At 32.4% G+C, this 20,566-nt stretch overlaps 1 protein-coding gene across 10 annotated transcripts in view; it reads right to left on the reverse strand.

Annotated features, from left to right (window-relative positions):
* The window catches only part of DLG1 (discs large MAGUK scaffold protein 1), a 289,399-nt gene that overhangs the window by 28,796 nt on the left and 240,037 nt on the right, over positions 1 to 20,566 (reverse strand). For 6 of the 10 annotated variants that reach the window (XM_058556076.1, XM_058556075.1, XM_058556072.1 and 3 more), the window contains 4 exons: positions 17,594 to 17,708; positions 11,831 to 12,007; positions 8,740 to 8,809; positions 4,515 to 4,614 (listed from right to left, as the gene is read on the reverse strand). In XM_058556076.1, coding sequence (XP_058412059.1) covers positions 4,515 to 4,614; positions 8,740 to 8,809; positions 11,831 to 12,007; positions 17,594 to 17,708 — 462 coding nt within the window. Of the gene's footprint in view, positions 1 to 3,573; positions 3,608 to 4,514; positions 4,615 to 8,739; positions 8,810 to 11,830; positions 12,008 to 17,593; positions 17,709 to 20,566 lie in introns of all 10 variants that reach the window. The other 4 variants (XM_058556073.1, XM_058556077.1, XM_058556078.1 and 1 more) reach the window with 2 other exon arrangements.

The following is a 20,566-nucleotide window of genomic DNA, read 5'->3' on the forward strand; positions in this document are numbered from 1 at the left end:
TTTTTGGCTATAATTTCTAAATAACATAAACATCCTGATATATAAACCATTATCTCCATCTCTGGTTACATCCTTAGGATAAATTCCTTGAAGAGGAATTAGTAGGTCAAAAGATGTGCTTTTCCAGAAAGGCTGTATGAATTCACACTCCCAATAGTAATATGTTAAAAGTAAGCATTCCACAGAACCCTCTCCATCACTGGGTTCTCCTTTAAAAGAAAAGTCTGCCAAGGTGATGGGTAAAACATAACATTTTGTTTATTGATTACTAGCAACATTAAGCGTTTTTATATGCTTATTTCATTTATCTTTTCAATACTCTTCTCATGTCCTCTGTCTAGTTTTCCAATGAACAGTTAGTCTGTTTCTTATCAATCTGTTAGAAATTTATAGTGTAAGGATATTATCCCTTTGACATATCTGGTATAAATATATTTTTCAAGTTTTTATTTTTATTTTGTTTATGATGCTTGATGACCACACCATTTCAAATCTCTCTCATCAAGTCTCACCTTTCTAATCAAACATTTCTTCCTGAGAATGTATCATGTCTTTCCTCTTTGTTTTCCCTAAGTTTTACACATCATCAACCTCAAGCAATACTACTACTCTTAACACTTATTCTTGACACAAATAAAAATAAGTCTGGTTTTGGCATCTAAGAGCTCTGCACAACTCTGCTTAAATAAGTCTTTAAGATGAGAAGAAAGAAAGAGATACGTAATGGGAAGCCTATGTGCCTAACTGAGGAAGTTTTTGAGGTGTTCTACAAAACAGAAAGCTATAAAATTGAGCTGCACACAAAAAACAGGTACAAACCTTGTCTGAAATTGTATGTCATGATTTTACTTCTGAGCACCTTATATAGCCCCTTCTGAACTATATTTCCTTTTAGTCTCTGTCAAAGGAATCTTACCCAGATTTTTTTCTCCTGAACTTTTCCAAAATTGCCTTCTTAAAGCATAAAACCTGCACAGGTTTCTATTTCTAGCTTTTTAAAAGCTATGATGATTTAGTTGCATTTTCCACATTTCCATTATACTCTAGTTCTGTTAGTCCAAATTAGGTTTGGAAAGGCAATTTCTCTCATTGTTTCCTTTACTGTCAACAGGGTAAATCAATAATTTATCTGATTTTCTTCTTTGTAGAATCATTGAAGTCACGTTTACAAAAAGATTCTAGGATATCACTTTTGTTTCTCTCTCTGCTCTTCAATTAAATACCCTAGTTTTTCATAGGCTGTGTAACATTACATGTAGACACACATCTTTCTTGATGTTCACTGCTATTCCCCATCTCTTCAACAGGCTTGTTTCTCTAGAATAATTTATCCTTCATGAGTCCTTTTTCAATAAAGCTTGATGAATACCAATATGAGGTCACATTTATTTTCTTTTTTTTTTATTATTATTTATTTATTTTTTTCCCCCAAAGCCCCAGTAGACAGTTGTATGTCATAGTTGCACATCCTTCTAGTTGCTGTATGTGGGACGCGGCCTCAGCATGGCCAGAGAAGCGGTGCGTGGGTGCGTGCCCGGGATCCGAACCCGGGCCGCCAGCAGCGAGCGTGTGCACTTAACTGCTAAGCCACGGAGCCGGCCCGGTCACATTTATTTTCTTACATTAAAATCTCACAGGATTTTGCTTAGTTTATCCCTTGTATTTTGAATTTTAGAATAGAGATAACTGATGCCACAAATAATGTCCTTGACCCACTCTTCTTTCCAGTATTTTCTATTGTATAATAATGGGTACTTTGTCAACTGCTAGTGATCTGTTTTATGTGATAACCTTCATCATATCCAGTTTTAGAATTTTAATAATATTTTTCTGTGTCCCTCAACATTTAAAAAAAAAATCTTGATTTGATCATAAGTTACCAGATGCATAAATTCTTTCAGTTCCTGTGAGATGAAGCACAGAAACCTATCAGTCAAGGGATCTTAAGTCACTATCCAAAAAATTAAATCCTGTTCTAAATGACATTGTCTGATAATCAGTTACCATTTTTCATTTGTCTCTCTTCCTAAGTCCCAATCCTCAATTAAAATGAGAGATGAAAATATGATGTGGTTAAGGTGTAATGACCATCTATCATAACAATATCAATATGGGAACCAAATTCTTCATTTAGTTACTTTTTCAATGAGTTTTCCATAGGTCTGATGACTCAACAGGTAAAAACCTTGGGTCCATTTGCTGATCCATACCATCTATAAAATGTTATCATTCTCAAAATAAATTCTATAGCATTAAGAATCCGGAAATATTTTCCAGTTTTGAATATTTTTACTGATAATTTTTCCCAAAGGTAAGAGATTAAAAAAGGATGCCATTAGTGATAGTAAATTTGTAGCTCTTGCCAAATCCTAAAAAGGTACATGCAAAAATAACAAAGTGTGTCTAACAGAAATAATTATATATAAAGCATACTGCCTTCAATCTAATACAAACCATTAATCGTTAAGGTTGAAATAAAAGTACTTAAAGTTTAGAATAAAATTCCAGTATAAAGTTAGCATAAATCAGGAAAAAAATCTGCTTTGAAATTTAATGTTTATTAATGTCGATCTTAGAAAGTTACAAGATACTGGCAATATCTTTAATGATCAATGAATTACAAACAAATAAGTTTTCAAAATGTTTAGTAATCCAAATGGAAAGAACTACCTAGAAAAAAACTTTAGCGTGCAAGATTACTTCTATAAGTCACTGTCATCTAAAATAACTTAATAATATTTGGTAAAATCTCACATTTAATCAATTTGAAAACACCCAAATTTAAAATTTTGTTTGGTAAAATGACTTCTTGTTTCATTCATTCATTCCACTATTTACTGTATGACTCCTATGTATTAAACTCTGTACCAAGCTTTATATGAAGATTAAATACCAGCTAGAAAATTAAACAAGAACAAAGCAACAAAAAAAAACACACACCAAAAACAGACAACATCTTGGTTAAAGGAAAAACAAAGGATAAAACAAAGGATAAACTTATAATTCTTTTCATAACCTACAACCTCTGTAAAAAAGAGATATACAATTTTCTCCCTACACACACTGTTACTTGAACTTGAGGTCCATAATTCTTCTCTAATATTTAAGATCCATTGTGTTTTACAGTTTCAAATTATAGCAATTTTTCTAACACAAAATAAATTTTAACTTGTTTTAACAAAAAAAGCAGGGATATAAAACTGCAAGGAAGATTATTTTCTACATTCTAATAATGAGGGCAGGCAGTCTATTTAAAAAAATTTTTTTAAAGTCTTTATATTTAAAAAATCCCTAGCAAAAGTAACTGCCATAAAAATTACAAAAAGGCAAATGTAATCATGAGCAGAGTTTTTCAAATGATATGTGAAAAATGGAGCATTAGAAAAACAAAAGGTGTATATTACAGAAATAAAAATCCCAAGCATATTATTAATATGAAAACTCTAAAAGCAGTCTAAATCATACACCTCCTCAGGCCAGAAGGGCACTACCATGAATCTCAAAAGGTATCTGAAAAAGGCAGGTTTGTAGATGGAGGTTAAAAAATAACTTGGGAGTATTTTGATCACTTACTCAGGCCTTTTGATCCCATGTCGTCAGGGATCTCCTGTAGAGAGTAGTTCCCAGAGAGCAAGCAATAAAAAGATAATCAAAGAAAATAGTTGTCAGTAATGCATAAAATTGGTGCTACAATAAGAGACAGTTCCAAGACCATTACAGGTATACATATCTTACAGAGCAGTTTTGTAGATTTCTGAAAGTTCAAAATAAACTAGCAGCTAAATGTAACCTACAAAAAGAATCAAAGTTCTACCTTAGAGGCTGATTAGGGTAAAGAAGCAAAATTTGAGACTATTTTTTGCTATTTTAAAAGTAAAATTCAGATTGTCTACATATACAGACAGCCATGTGCCACAAAATGACGTTTTAGTCAATGACAAGTCACATATACAACAGTGGTCCAATAAGATTAGTACCATATAGTCTAGGTGTGTAGCAGGCTACACTATCTAGGTTTGTGTGAGTACACCCTATGATGTTCTCACAACAAAATCACCTAGCGACATATTTCTCTAACGTATCTCCATCGTTAAGTGATGCACGGCTTTTAACGAAGAAATAGGATAAAATGAAATGATTCCAGAAGATCTACTATCAAAGACTGGCAATGCTATGCACAGAAATCACTAAGTAGCTTCTCAGGTATCCATATTTTTCCTTTAAAATATTCTTTGAGAGTACATTAAGTGTTTCTTATAAGAACCTTTACGTCAAATAATTCTATTTTAATATATAGCTTAAGAATACTGTTTACTTTAAATCAAAAATACCTATCGTGCCAGAAAAAGTTAAGGTTGGTATACAAATTAATTTATGCCTGTTAAATTGCCCCTGGTTAAGACAATTAGTAACCTGTTGCAGCTCTTGAAACTGTCTCCATGGTAACAACCAACTGCAGGGCAGTAGGTCCCTCTACGTTTATTTTCAGTTGACCACTGGATCCACATACTTACGGTCAGCATCACTTGTTTCCTGCTCACTCTGGTCCTTGTTCTTGTAGAAGGGGAATTTTCGGGAAAAGAGGTTCTTTTTACGCTTGTCATTGAATGACTGCTGAAGAAGAGAAGGAGGGGCAAAACAAAGGGATGTCTACTGTCTGTGTGTACAAAGGCCCAGCCTAGTAGCTCTGTGGAAGCTGACTCTTGTGACCACAGTGTGCAGTTTGTATATGAATTTTACTTTAATCACATATAAAGTGAATTTCTAATTTTGTATTAACTCCTCTAACATTTTACAACTGAAAATACTGAAAAATTTAAAGAATTCAGTAATATCTAAAAATAAGGAATAAGCGCTACTTGATAAAAAGAAGGAAGAGTAAATCAGATTAGCTACTACTACAGTACAAACCAAGCTAACATCTGTTCATATCGATCACTATTTTTCTAGATTTCCAAGTACTAGGTGCTCTACAGCAAAAGTCATTTTAAACGTTACTCTAGCTATTCAAATATTTTTTATGCATTAGGTAATAATCTTCATTTTCCTTTGGTTTGAGCACATTTTTTCTCTTTTTCTTTCTCTGTGTGTGGCTCCAAAGAACTAACAAAAAAGCCACTATTAAAAAGAAAACCAAAACGATTAAGAGAGTGGCTAGAGCTGAATATTTAAAAACAAACAAACAAAAATCTTATTTTTTTTGGAAGAGAAAAAAGGTAACTAAATGCTTATGGCATGAATCAGAAAATGGCAAAAAACTAAGATGGGTCCATCAAGCACATAGAATCCTGCAAAAGATTTATCAATGCTATTTAACCAAGGAAGCAGAGTCAGAACTCTCCCGGTCAACTTGAATGCTATTACAACTGATTTATTTGTCTTTAAGCTTTACCATACTTACCTATTTTAAAAAGTATATATTCAAAAACAGAACAAGATTCAGTCCATTGGGACCATGTCCTGAATAGGGAATAAAAAGTTTGGTGCCCATAAAAGCCAAAAAGGGCAATTAATTTACATAATTGCTGTGATGTTTATACATAATTATGTTTATACATAATTGCTCTCAGGGAGTTGCACAGCTGATTTGATGTCCTTATTGCACAGATGTTGGAAACAAGTTTCTCCCCTTTTTGAATGTCCCATTTGTGCATTCATAGATTTAAAAGCATGTTGCCGGGGCCGGCCCAGTGGCTTAGCAGTTAAGTTTGAGCGCTCCACTTCGCTGGGCCAGGATTTGCGGGTTCGGAACCCACGCGCCAACTTCCACACCACTCATCAAGCCATGCTGTGGTGGCATCTCACATGCAAAAATGGAGGAAGAAGGGCACAGATGTTAGCTCACAGCTGACCTTCCTCAGCAAAAAGAGGAGGATTGGCAACGGATGTTAGCTCAGGGCCAATCTTCCCTACCAAAAAAACAAACAAACAAACAAAAAAGCATGTAGCACAAAGAAAAATGAGGCTATTAAAGAGGAATAGTTTCTTTTGTAATTTCTGTCACAGGCATCCATGTCTTGAAGAAAATGGCTTTACCTACCAGCAATACTAGAAGTTGTTGTTGTTATTTTTTGAAGCAGCAACAACATAAAAGATAGAAATTTTGTTGTGATTTTTCTTGAGTTTATCTACATCATAAGATGCTTCTGATGTGGATAAACGTCATTTTGCAGTATATCAACACCAGGCAGTATGTTTTTGGCATGCCTCTATTTTTAAGTAAGTGATGCCAGGTGATTAAGGTGCTGAAGTAGATTAAAGTGACTTTTAGCTCAAATTCTATTACTTGAAAGGATTTATTTTGGTAAGAATCTTTACAAAAACAAGATTAAATTTTAATTTTTACCTTTTCATATCAATATTTCAGGATTAACAAATTCATAGTTATTAGTCAAGTAGACTGCCTTGATTTCAATCTTAAAATCTGAAGGCTGTAATAACTCTAAGCAGAAGTTAAAAATTAAGTTGATGAGAAAAAAATATTGTGGTAAAATCTGGGTTTATAATTATTTTATAAACTGTCAAGTAGCATTATTTGAATAAAAATCTTTGCTTGAATTCAGTTTCAATAGAGAAAAAATTTATGGTAATCTAATTTAGGGAAGGACTAAATCTTTTTGTTTATGACAATCACTGGTTTTGAATTTAGTAATAATTTTTATGATATCTGATAAAACCGATATGTTTTTAACAAAAGGTTATTTACCCCTCTTACTGCATATTTAGTGGTCAGAGTCAGTTTCACAGCAAACAACCAAAAGAAACATGAAGTTTAAAATGTTTTAATTTTTGATATCTTTGCAGTTAGCCAAAATGAGATATCATAAAGATATCATAATATAGGACAGAAAGAAATGCTTGTTAGTTAAGAAATGTATTAATTGTATTACATTTAACATCCTCCAGGTGAAGAATTTATTAAAAGTGAAAATAGCACAAGCAAACAAGACTAAAATGTGTAAGGAAAACATATGAAGAAACATATTACCCTCCAGTTTCTCTATATTTTCAATACTATATACTCTGTTTAATTACTTATTGTTATTAATGCTATACTGCAAGAGAGACAGAGTATAATAAATATAAGAACTGATAAAATATCACAAATTCATGATACATATATTAAATATCTAAATATATAATTTCCATATGTAGTATTTCAAAATAGCTAAATGAATGTTAAAAATGTTACTGAGAAACTGAAATGTTTTAAGTCTGTAGTGGGAATAAAGTCCATAAACCACCACATAAGGAAAGGAAAAGAAGGACTTAGAATGGGAAATGGTATTACACAAAGAAATGCAGTTCTGTATCAATGGCAAGCGTATTTTTACCCCACTCAGTATCATGCATACTTTTGGTGCTGTGTTAGAACACAGTGACTGTGTGTAAAGTTGGTTACAGTCAACAAACAAGACTAAGATTGAAATATGCCGTTAATTCAGTTAACATCTTACAGTATGAAAGAAAAGTTACAACATGCAGCCTCTTTTTCAATACACTGACAGTGCATTTTACTAAATTATTTTTAAAGACATATATAAAACAAACACAAAAAGCACTGTATATATTTCAAATCTTGAGCATTTACTTGGGATTTTTTTTCCTCCGAAAAATTTCTATTTTAAATATTGCTTCAGATCACACTATATAATTTTGAATTTTCTGAAAGCTACCAGTTAATTTTAAAGGAATTTATTATTTCTAAAGTAATTGAATACATTACACAATTTACTCAGATTTAATTTCTTTGATCAAGCCTATTTCTTATCTTTTAAATTTTAAAGCTTGAAGTTTGAGTGCTTAGCGATAGAGATGTACAGAAAGTAGGGTTAATTTATTTGCTGAGTTAACTTTCCACATTCATTTGAAATATGATCAAAAGATGTATACAACTTTTGCTTTAGATTAAAATAAAAAAACCAAAACATAAAACATTGCTACAAACAGTATTTCAACACAACATGTGTTGAGTTCTTTCTTCACACTTATTGCTAGAATATTCCATTGCAGTAATTACACACCTACTACAGGATGAAGCCTTTAATATCTTTTTCATCTACTGATATCCCTTAGGTAAATGAAAACAAGCAGGACTTAAAGTAAATGAAAACAAAAACATGTCTAAAACATATGTGAGAGAATTTTGATTTATTTCTTGACCATCTACAAACTCTTCCTCTTAACTGTCCACTTTCTTTATTCTCTCAAAATAAAAATTTATATTGATTCAAACATTTAAAACATGGACTCTATTAATAAATTATATTAGAAATAAAGTGGGGAGAGAACAAGGAAATTTCCAGGAATTCACTTGAAAAAACAAGCAAACTTATATTATGACCTAGTTAACAATTTTGGGGGGCCTATTTTCTCAGAAGATTCATTATTAAATTAGCTATCACAATTAATACTGGTGACACATGTTTCTAATTGGATATTTGAATGAAGGTTGAATTCATTTCATTTACAAAAAGAACCTTGACCAAAAGTATGTTGTTAAGAATATACCAAATGACAGTTTTGATAATTTGGAAAGGTCTGTGAAACGGTGCTTTAATTTAATAAATTGCTTATTTGAGCAGCTACTATTGTAAAGCACCATGGCAAAAGCTGTTGGTAGTTAATTCTTATGGCAAAATCCTTCTCATTTTAATAATGTAGCTCAAATAAGAATTATAAAAAGGCCTATAATCCTCAATTATTAATTTCTAGAAAGAAGAGATTTCATATACTCACCCCTTTATCTCCTCTTGTTTTAGAATTGAATTTCACTGTTTTTAATCGGGCTCGTTCTTTCTTCTCAACCCTGTCAAAGTACAGAATATTATTTTTTAAGTATACCAAACATATCTAAGAGTCTAACTAGAAATCATAAGAATTGATACTTTAATACAGGGCATTTTTATATTCTAAAACCTTCAGAAGCCATCTGGGTTTGCATCCCAAAATTAATTAGAATTTCTGAGAAATGAAATACAAGGCTCGTTTTATTATGAAACAAAACCACTCGTGACGTGTCAAAATACAGTACAAATATGTGTATTTATATATGCACTCAATTCCATTAATTATACTGAAATTATTATGAGCCATCACTTCTGACTTGAGCAGTTTTCTAGGGTTTCTGTTTGTTTTGTTATTGTTTAAATATTAGCTTAGCATGGAACACATATGCTAAAAATTAAGCATAAAGCAAATGGGCAAAATGTAAACAATTGCTGAAGGGAGGTGAAGATAAGTGGGTGTTCCTTGTACTATTCTTGCATTTCTCTCGTACTTAATTTTTTTGTAGCTCTAAAATTTTTAAAAATAAAAAGGGTGAGAAATAAAAAAATTAAGCTTAACTCCAATGATATATTTGTGTAAATACAAAAAGTAACCAGTTATAGTGAATAAAACAAAGAGTTTTAAAGTATTTTTGGAAGAATATACAAGAACTGGTAACTAAACTTATCCCTGTGAAGGTGAAATGGGTGCCTGGGGAACAGGGTTAAGAGGGGGCCTGGATAGCTTTTAGATCTTTTGAATTTTGAACCTTGTTAAAGTGTTACCTATTCAAAATAAGCAAGCAACCAAAACTACAACAAAACAAATGTTTCGTGTAGATGGTAATACCAATATGAATCTTGCAAAATTTCGTGCAAATTAAGCCTTTATAAATCCTCGATTTCAACAGAGCAATTATGCTAGTGTATAGCAGAAAAACCTACCAAAACAGCTTATGAATAAATGCATTTTCTTTATGTTTTCTTTATTATCTAGCTATACTGTTTTACTATTCGTAAAGAAGAATCTCAGAAGAATGTTTTGTACTATTCCAGAGCAATCCCGAGAGTCCATGACATGAATAACTGATTTATAATTTTGCCTAGACACTTATCGCAGGTACTGCAAAACTAACATTTAGTGAGTGAACATTTATAACTCAAAATGGCTTTGTTTTCTAACCATTATCTTGTTCACTAAACGGCTGAGTGACTTAAATTGTTTATTTGTACATACTGTTTCTGAAAGAAATCTAAGAATTGTAGGAACTACAATTCCTTGTGCTATTATTAGAGGTAGAGGTCTAAGAAAGAGATAGTTCTATTTGAGAAAATACAAGTTTTGAATACATTCAAGAATGAAATGGCATAATTAGTTATGGTTTCATACTGTATTTTATGGGAGAAAAATTATATTCTACAACGTTATTCATGAATTTGGGGATTTGTAGAGGTCTCAGATGTACTTCTTACATCACTTCTGGCTTTAAAATCCACCTTAGAGAATTTTTATACGAAATGAAAAAAATCTCTTTCGGCCAAAGTCAGCTGTATTCTCATTTGTTGCAAACACACACAAAGCCTTTGCAAGATATGAGGCTCCAAGGGATAAGACAATTTTTAGGAACTCTGACCTCGATATTTAAGATGTGAGGTTTCTACTGACTCAACAAGGCACAGAGGAAGCATTTCTGAATTTAAAGCAGACTATGTTCTATTCCAGGAAAAAAGTTATGCTGAGGGCTGCACTGCTAAAACGGGAGTTGCCACCAAATATAAGATCTAGCCAAACAGTTGGATCTTGTTAAATATATGGATCTACCAACAACAGTCATAAATCTCAGAACCACAATTACAAATCTTAGTAATACTTTAATATGCCTACTCTTCAACTTCTACAAATAGATATACAAATATATATAGGTAGAGGTCTATAAATAGGTACATGATTTGGCACACTTATCAATTATAGAGACTCAACAAAATAAGTATAAATCCAACCCATTAATAAGAACAAGTTTATTATATCATAACCTTGACTTGAAGTGAATTAACTAGCTATAATAAACGTTTATGTCTCATTAACAATTTTTGCTGGCTATCTTAAAACTTAAAAGAACTTTTAGGCAATGATTTAAATGAATCAGATTTCATAAATAAGTTATTTCGGGGGAATTATGAACTGACGTTTTAATACCTTTTCCATAAAAGTAGAGACATTCAACAGCATTTCACAGACCTTAGAAGGGGTTCTCTAAGCTGGGATCATCCTTTTTAAAGACAATCTGCACTTAACTACTTTTGCCACTAGATGTTAAGTATACACCAATAAATCACTAAAATAAATGGTTAAAAGCAAAGAAGAAAAGACCAGTGAATGTACCAATACTTCTAAACTAAGTAAAAAAAAAAAAAGAAATGTGAAGCATATTACTAGATATTTCTAAAAATTTTGTATTTACAATGCTTTTGTTTTTTAAGTCTAAAGGAGGCAACTCACACAATCAAAACCCCTGAAAATTTAGGTTTTATTACTACCTACATGGGAAAACTACAGAAACCTTTTTTTTTTTTTTTTTTGGTGAGGAAGATCGGCCCTGAACTAACATCCATTGCCAATCTTGCTCTTTTTGCTGAGGAAGATCAGCCCTGAACTAACATCGGTGCCCATCTTCCTCCATTTTGTATATGGGATGCCACGACAGCATGGCTTGATGAGCAGTGTATAGGTCCACGCCCGGGATCTGAACCTGTGAACCTACAGAAGCTTTTATTTCTCTCTCTCCCCACCGGTATAGATACATGGCGAAGTGACTTAAAATATACTTATTTTGTTTTTAGCAACTAGTAGGAACTTTAAAGAATTTCTGTTTGGGGGCATCATATTCTCTAGTTATGTCATTAGTAACAACATGTAAGGTGAACAAAATTAAATGATTGTGAAACACAACATGAAAAACCAAGCATAAAATCACCAACTCAGTAAAAGAAATTAAAAGGGAAAGCAATTATTTATGTTGCCCAACTTTCAAGTGGTAAGACTGTAACAGACTTATATTTACCTGCGTTTACTGGGAATCACCCCAACTTCATCGCTCTCACCATCTGGTGTAACCTGCCTGGCTTGCCACCATTCATCATCAGAAGCATTAATTACATGGAGGATGTCTCCAAATTTGAAGTTCAGTCCCTGACTGGGAAGGCCACTGTCTTTAGTCTTGTCATAATCAAAAAGGGCTCTGAATTAAGAAGAAAAAAGTCCATAATTATTTGTTATAATGATATTATCAATATTAAATAAACATAAGATTCTGGAAGTGTATATAATCTGGGTAGATAATTAAACAATATACTATGGTAGGCAAAATAATGCCAAGCTCAATCTTGAACTATATACAAGAAGAAAATGAGACCAAAAAAAGAAACAGCAAAATTAACTTGTTATGGTAATAGTTTGTTATTAGGTATACTACCTTATTTCTCTCAATACTGCATAAGAAATTTAAAAAATGTTTTTAGTACAATCCAATGGTAACCTATAATGAATTCTAAAATGAAGGCAAATCTAGAGAGTTGCTCTAAATTAATAAACAAAAAATAAATATTAAGAGAAACTCTTTATTTGACTAGACACACTTGGGAAAACAAATTCCCTGACAGATTTGATTCATTAGCTGTGGACAGTAAGACTAGATCAACAGAGGGATTATTTTACCAGTTAATTATTTCTTCCATTTGTTCACAGAACTAGAGTTAATAGGGTTTTCAGAGTGAATAACAATGATGAAAACTAACTACAGATGATTTTAACAGCTGCCAAATATTTTGGAAAAAATACTCTAATAATACAGTAATTGCAAAATATTAAGAATATTTTCAAATTTGATAAAAATAAAATATTGTGTCCCACTACTTGATTAATTAATGTACAATATTTAAACAAATTTAATTCTTATAGCTAAAGAAGCTCTCTCAAGAGTACAAGAAAGGACCCCAGCAATTACATTTATAATACGATTTATTCATTCTTTTGTTCTAATTTGGCAACTGGAAATTAGGATACAAATCATATTCCTTTTCATGCTACCCAACTTTTTAAATTTTTTTAAATTTTTTTATTGGCCCAGAGCTAACATCTGTTGCCAATCTCCCTCTTTTGGCTTGAGGAAGATGGTCCCTGAGCTAACATCTGTGCCAATCTTCCTCCACTTTGTACATGGGACGCCGCCACAGCATGGCTTGATAAGCAGTGTGTAGCTCCTTGCCCAGGATCTGAACCTGAGAACCCCAGGCCGCCAAAGCAGAGCGTGCGAACTTAATCACCGTGCCACCAGGCCGGCCCCTCATGCTACCCAACTTTTAAGAATCTATCTATCTCTTGAAGTAAAACTGAAGAGGGGTAGAAATATTTGATGGCAAATGAATTAACTAGTTAATGGTTTTCAAACGTGTCCTTTCAAGTCTTTTCAAGGAATAATGGTGTGAGGGAAGTAGATGGGAATGAAAAGCAGAAGGCTTACTTAAACATATATTAAAATATATACAATATATTGTGTTTTATTTGAAGAAAGACTCCTACAGCTGAAAAATAAAGATTATAAATGGTATAAATGCTAAGTCATTACTTAACCAATAAATTCTGAACTCTAAGGAAGTGTCTTTCTACTGGAAAAATATAGCTAACCTCAAATAACACAAAGGTTTGATTTAGTCAGTCATTTATTAAATATTTATTTAAAAAGGTAATGAAGTAGACATGGTGAAGATACGGATGATAAAGATGATGCAGATACAAATAAATAATACAAATTAGATAATAAAGTACCTTAAAGAGGTAGAACAAATGCCAAAAGACATTCACAAAAGGGAAAATACTGTATCTTAACATTTTCATTTTCATAAATTAATTTTGAATTACAAAAGTAATACAACTATATTATTGATGAGCAATGAAGAAATCACCCACAATCTCTATTCCCTGTGTTAGCATGTAAGCTTTGTCTTTTAATATATTTAATTCATAAAAAAAGGAACCCATGGAATACTTATGTGAGTTATCGATCATAAGAGTATAATGAACACCTGTTAATCTATCCAACCTAGGACTATACACAAAACCTTTATCGATAACTCGCATTCACCTATGTATTTTTCCCCTTGATCCTGCTTTCCTCAGGTTAAGAGTTAAGCACTATTAGAAGGTAACTGCCATTTTGAATACAGTGTTTATTATTTCCTTGACCTTTACCTTTTTTTCGTTGGTTTGGTTTTACTTGTTTCAGAGCTTTATAAAAATGAACTAGTTAATGGTTTTCAAGTGTGTTCTCTCAAGTCTTTTCAGGGGATAATGGTGTGAGGGAAGTAAGATGGAATCAAAAGTGGGAAAGGCTTACTTACACATATTAAAATATGTAATAATGGGGTTTTATTTAAAAAAGAATTCTACAGTTGAAAAATCATACTGTATCATACTGTATGTAGTCTTTTGTGGTCTTGATTTTTTTTTTTACTTTTGAAATTAAAAATACATTTACTAAAAAGAACCATAAGATTTCTGGTTGACTCTGGCAAACTGGCTTTTTCCTCTCCATCCTGAAACTCACTAAAATGACACGCACACACACACAAAATACAAGAGATGACAATAGGATAAAAGAGTGTTTAACACGTTTTTGGATGATGGTAACCAAACTTAGCAGAATAAAGGAAGCTCTAAATGGGATGCCTGAAGAGAGGGATGCTGAAATAAGATTGAGTCCACAAGATCCTAGAAATGCTCATGAATTAGAGGTATACAGTACCCACGCAGGTAGAGACAAGTTATAGCAGTGAAAACAGAAGAACTAGTGGAAACACCGTATACTGCACTTAAACCCTCCAGATCTCTTTTCCTGTTTCCAAGCCCACAGAGGACCAGAGGTTTAGTTTCTAGAGAAACTGAATTTGAGAAGCGCTATACTCTAGAACTTGGTGGGGAGGGGGAAGTGCTGGGCTGCAAACTGATGGATTAAAAAGAAATCTGCACACTGAAAACTGAAATTCCAGCAACATAGTTTAATGCCGCAGGCAAGAGATTAAAGACTCTTCTCTAGAGACATTTAATGATCCCAAAGAAAAGAATGAAGTGGGGCAGGAGATGGCAGTGAAAACGCCAATTATCTTCCAATTAAATCCACTAGTTTCATTCTAAAGAACAGAAAACAAGGATCACTAAATATTTAAAGATCACCTCACATATAAACAACAAAGGAAAAAAACCCAAGAAAACAAGCAAACTAGAAAAAAGGAATACAGAGAAAGCAGAGAATTCGAGAAGCGGAAAAAAAAAACATGAGAGAAACATGAGAGGATATTATGTCCATAAAATAAAGAGAAGATGACAAAAAAGGAACAATCAAATAACAAGAAGGGGCTCTTGGAAAATAAAATATGATATCACACCCTCCACACATGCAAATTATCCATCAAGGAGAAGGCAAAAAAAAGCCATTTTCAGACATGCTAAGACTCAAAAAGTACCTCACACACACTCTTTTCTCAGGAATTTACTGGAGGATATGCTCTGGCAAAATAAAAGTAAACTGAGAAAGAAGAAAATGTGGAATCTAGGAAACAGACTCTGACACAGTAGAGAGCCAAAGGAAACAAGTCAATGACAAAGGCAGGTCCCATGTGAGAGCTATACAGCAAGTCTACAGAGCAACTAGTCTAGACTGGAGCAGCAAGATGGAAAAAACCTGAGTTGAAAAGACCATATGTGCGATCATATGTCTCATGTGAAAAACTCTAGAGTGGCTATTGGAGGATAAAGGAAGATACTTAGTAATAAGCACATGGAAAACTAAGCAAATGAAAATGAGACAATTACTAGGTCCAGGAAAAATGAAGTATGGTCATAATATACTACTTGACTAAGTAATGACAGGTATTACATAGTCACATGACTCTAAATGTTATTAATTCTATTAACAGTGAGAGGACTACGTTTGAGTGATAGGGGAAGAGGCAGAGTGGGTGGTTTGGTATGGGAGAGAAAGCGCTCGTCTACCATGGCAGCAAGTCTGTAATGTCCAAAGCTGGTAAGTCAGAAAAGAGCATTACACGCTTATTACAGTCATGCATCGCTTAATGATGGGAATATGTTCTGAGACATGCATTTTTAGGTGATTATGTCATTGTGAAAACATCACAGAGTGTACTTACACAAACCTAGATGGTATAGCCTACTACACATTTAGGCTCATGGGACCACTGTTGCACATACAGTTGGTCCATCATTGACCAAAATGTTGTTGTGTGGCACACGATTGTTTTTAGAAATTTGGGGGTAAAGGCAAGGGAACTTGCTAGAAAATGGAGGATGGTTGTTTCTACAGAATGAAATTGGGGACTGTTGAGAGGTGACAGTTACTTTTCATTATAAGTCTTTTGGTAATATATAATTTGTAAAAATAAAAAATTACTTCTCTAAAAATAAAAATTAATAACAAAAAGTAAAGATGACTCATTAAATGTACCTAAAACAAATATAACCTAATGTTTTGATTTGTATGCCTTTGTAAGTATTTAATAAATCACATATTAAAGGCAATACCTGTTAATTATACTAAAATTAGAAAATATAGATAAGAAGAAAATGAAAAAAAGAATACACACAAAAATCTATGTTCTTCCTTTTCCTGTGGATATTTCTACATAATAATGACCTTGGAACAGAAGAGTTTAATAAATATTGCAAGGATTAGTGTAAGGAGAGAAAAATCTGAAACATTAAGGATTCCTAGATCATTGGTAGGGCAGAAGATATAGAAGGAGTAGGAATAGAACAACAGGAGAAAGTGAGAAAACTTTCCTTTTATTACGTATCATAGAATAAAATTCTTTGAGACAATAAGTCCATATTATACATACACAAGTATAGAGTGTATGCTTGTGTACATAGATATATTTATACACATACACACACATATGGGATACTTGTCTATTTCATGTAACATATATCATCTTTCACCAGAAGAATAAACAAAACATATTAGGAATAGGCTCTCCTATAGGATCAGAATGAATGAGAGAATAATTAATGAAGGATGGTACAGATTACTCGTAGTAATCAACTAAAGTTAAAGTAATAAAGTGCTCAATAAAAGCTCTACTAAAAAAAAGTATACAGAATACAAATAAATAGGATATCTGTATTAAATCTTATTAGCCAATGAAATGAATAAAGAACAATTTATATACTAATGGTATCTATTTAATATTATTAGATGTACGCTGTCATACCAATCTTATATGTTATAGAAAAGTAACATGTTTGTCTTCTCCCAAGTGTTTAAAAAATACATGTAGAAACTTCCTTAATCTGTATTCTTTACTGAGGCTATTCACATTTTAAGCTATTATTTACATATGCTCTCTTTGCTATTATGGAAATTGCCACAGTAATTAAATGCTACTCAAATGCAGACTATTTTATTATAAAAGGTTACAGGTAAATTTAAGTGTTGGATGATATGACATATATCAAGCTATAATATGGTCACTTAGTAAAATATCAACTTAAAAAAATTTTCTGGTCCACATTTTGTCTTTTTATCATACCATTATTATTTAAGTGGTTATATAACTTTCGTTAATAAAATTATAATAATATTCCAACTCCCAAAAGACACACAAGTAGCCAGGAAATCAATCATAAAAAAAATTCCCTTGGTTTGCAATATATTTTTCTAGAGTAAAACTAAGTCAGTTGTAGTGAAAAACCTAAAAGAATTTCCATGCGTAAATAATTAAGGATTGCCATAATGAGAAGTAAAAAAATTTACCTGACATAGAGGGATCGCTTCTGGCTAGTTCGAAGAGAACCGGATCCTGAACTAATGCTACTATTCATCATCTGCTCCCGTAAGTCATGTATTTTGGCTTCAAAACGACTGTATTCTGATAGAATAAAAAGAGAAATAAATTTATATTTTATACTCTAAAAAGATAAGTTACTTGAAGATAAAATATTAAATATGTAATCTGTCTTATAATTGATTAAACGTGGTTAGAACCTTAAAAGAGTAACATTTTGCCCAATATGCAAATTTCAAAAATTAATAATCTTCTAAATGTACCATAAATTAGAATTGGCTGAATTAGAATTTTCTCATACGCTATTTTAAAGTTCATATCACAATTAACCAATTAAAAGACAATTTCCACGCATCAAACAGCAGTATCAATCTTCCATTACTGCCTAATTTAACTGTCAAGTTTAAAAATTAAAAATCAGGATTCTAATTTTTATACTTACAAAAGAAATCTATAATAATTTATACTGGACGCCTTGTTTACTGACATTTTCCCCATGAGGAAATCAGTTAATCTTATATTCTTAAATACAGAACTTGTGCAGGGTCAATAATATGAGAAAAATATGCTTTAAAAAAACTGATATGGGGCCGGCCCGGTGGCATAGCAGGTAAGTGTGCGTGCTCCGCTGTGGCAGCCCAAGGGTTTGCGGGTTCAGATCCCGGGCATGCACCAACGCACCACTTGTCACGCCATGCTGTGGCAGCATCCCATATAAAGTAGAGGAAGATAGGCACAGATGTTAGCCCAGGGCCAATCTTCCTTGGCAAAAAGAGGAGGATTGGCATCAGATGTTAGCTCAGGGCTGATCTTCCTCACAAAAAAAATAAACCTGATAAATGAAATTAAATTCACTTCAATTTATTTTATAATTTATAAATTTTCAATGCTAACAAGAAAGACACAAAAGCAACCTAAGTAATAAACATTTTATTTAAGATATTTTTTATACAAAAACAACTATGATTTTGAAAATGGACTATTTTAAACTATATCATATATTAAAACTACTAAATCTATTAGTAACAAAAACCTTAAGCACTTTTTCAAAAATACTGCAATTACATGGTTATACACACTTATACCTTTTTTCTATTTATAATAAATATTACAAACAATTAGGTGAGATTCCATCAGATTTTCTTATAAACCCAGTCTTATAACAAGAGCAAATAACTTGTCTGCGAGTTTGGGTAGTTTAAGAAGACAGAGTAAGAATAAGCATGATTATTGTTCAGTTACTCGTCTTTTCACCATACTCATCAAGCTTGTTCTATGGATATCAAGACTAATTGAAGCAACAATTCACCAAAAAACTAAAAAACATTTAAAAGCTCACATTAAGGTGTAATAAAATATTCTTTTATTGTCCTTTAAAAATATAATAGAAAATTTAAAGTACAAACCTTAGTAGAATGATTAGTGTAATGTATCCATTACAATTCAACAATGATCAACTCATGGCAAATCTTTAAGTCTGTATAGACACAGCTAAGATATAGATAGATTGATGGAGATATAGATAGAAATATAAAGTGATCAGGAGTTTATACTGGTTCTTCTAATTAAAAATTAGGACCATTAGGTTTTTACTTAATATCTTATATCTCTATGTGTTTTCTTGCATATGAAGAATCCTAGTTCTCAAGACACTAGGGATAAAAGAATTACTGTGTGACGACTTATTTGTTTTATCCAATATTACATTCACAACAGTCTTAAAATAAGACCACCAACACTACAACCATGACATGATGACTGAAACAGTTAAGTATTTTCCTTAGTTCTTTTTAACCTTAGAGTATGGTCTACCAGGGACATACAGTTGAATTACCGTTTTAAAGTCACTTGGAAATAGTTCCTCCCTAGGTGTTAATGCTGCCAACTAGATATACGTTTAGGTTCATTTGTTCTTTTTTATTTTCAACTTCAATTTTTAGGGGTTGATTTTTAAATTTTTCATTGTTTTTATAGGTAGGTAAAATAGTTCCAAAGTCAAATCTATAAAACAAGCTTATTAAAAGAGACGTCTAGCTTCTCTCCCTCTCTCTTACCCTACTTCACCCTGGTCATTATATATAAACATTAAAAAAAGTTTATTCTTCCATTTTAAATAAGGTAAGCAGATACATACATACAAGCAAATATATTTATATATACTTACTCTATATTTTAATATATATAACATACACTGATGTATTGCTCCTCTTTCTTAAACAGTAATATACACATTTTTTCAACTTGCTTATTTTACTTAATAGTAATACAGTAATAGTAAGAACACTCTAGAGTAGCATATATAGATGTCCCTCATTCTTTTTTTTAATAGCTATATAGTTCTTTTATTTTTAACCTTTACCTTTGTTACAACAAAATACCATATAGGGTTAGATTTTGCTTTATTAGCAAATCTGAGAATTGTTTTCCTTTAACAAGTAAGGTGAATTAACTTTTTTATATGATTAAACTTGTTTGATCTCAGTTCTACTCATACTGTTTTACGTTATATATATTCAAGCCTTTCATGTAAATAGCTTGTGGCAGATTATATTTTCCAAAGATGCCTGCATCCCACCTGTTCTTGTACTATATGACCTTGCCATTCCCCCACCAAGCAGCAGAGTCTAGTCCCCCTCTCCTTGAATTTGGGCTGGTCTTATGATGCACTTGTAAGCAAGTGAATGTGGTAGAAATGATGACACGTGACCTGCAAGGTTAGATCAGAAGTGGCCATGAAACTTTTGCCTGGTTCTTTTAAAATCGTTTTTCTGGAGGAAGCCAGACACCATGTAAGAAGTCCGACTATCCTCAAAGCATCATGATTCAGAGGTCACATGATGATGCTCTGAGCCCAAACTTCCAGTCAGTACCACCAAGGCACAAGACAAGGGGAGTGAAGCCATTTTGGACCCTCCAAAGCAGCTCATCCACCAGCTGAATCC

The sequence above is a fragment of the Diceros bicornis genome, chromosome 15 (assembly GCF_020826845.1).
Source record: "Diceros bicornis minor isolate mBicDic1 chromosome 15, mDicBic1.mat.cur, whole genome shotgun sequence".
Classification (NCBI taxonomy): Eukaryota; Metazoa; Chordata; class Mammalia; order Perissodactyla; family Rhinocerotidae; genus Diceros; species Diceros bicornis.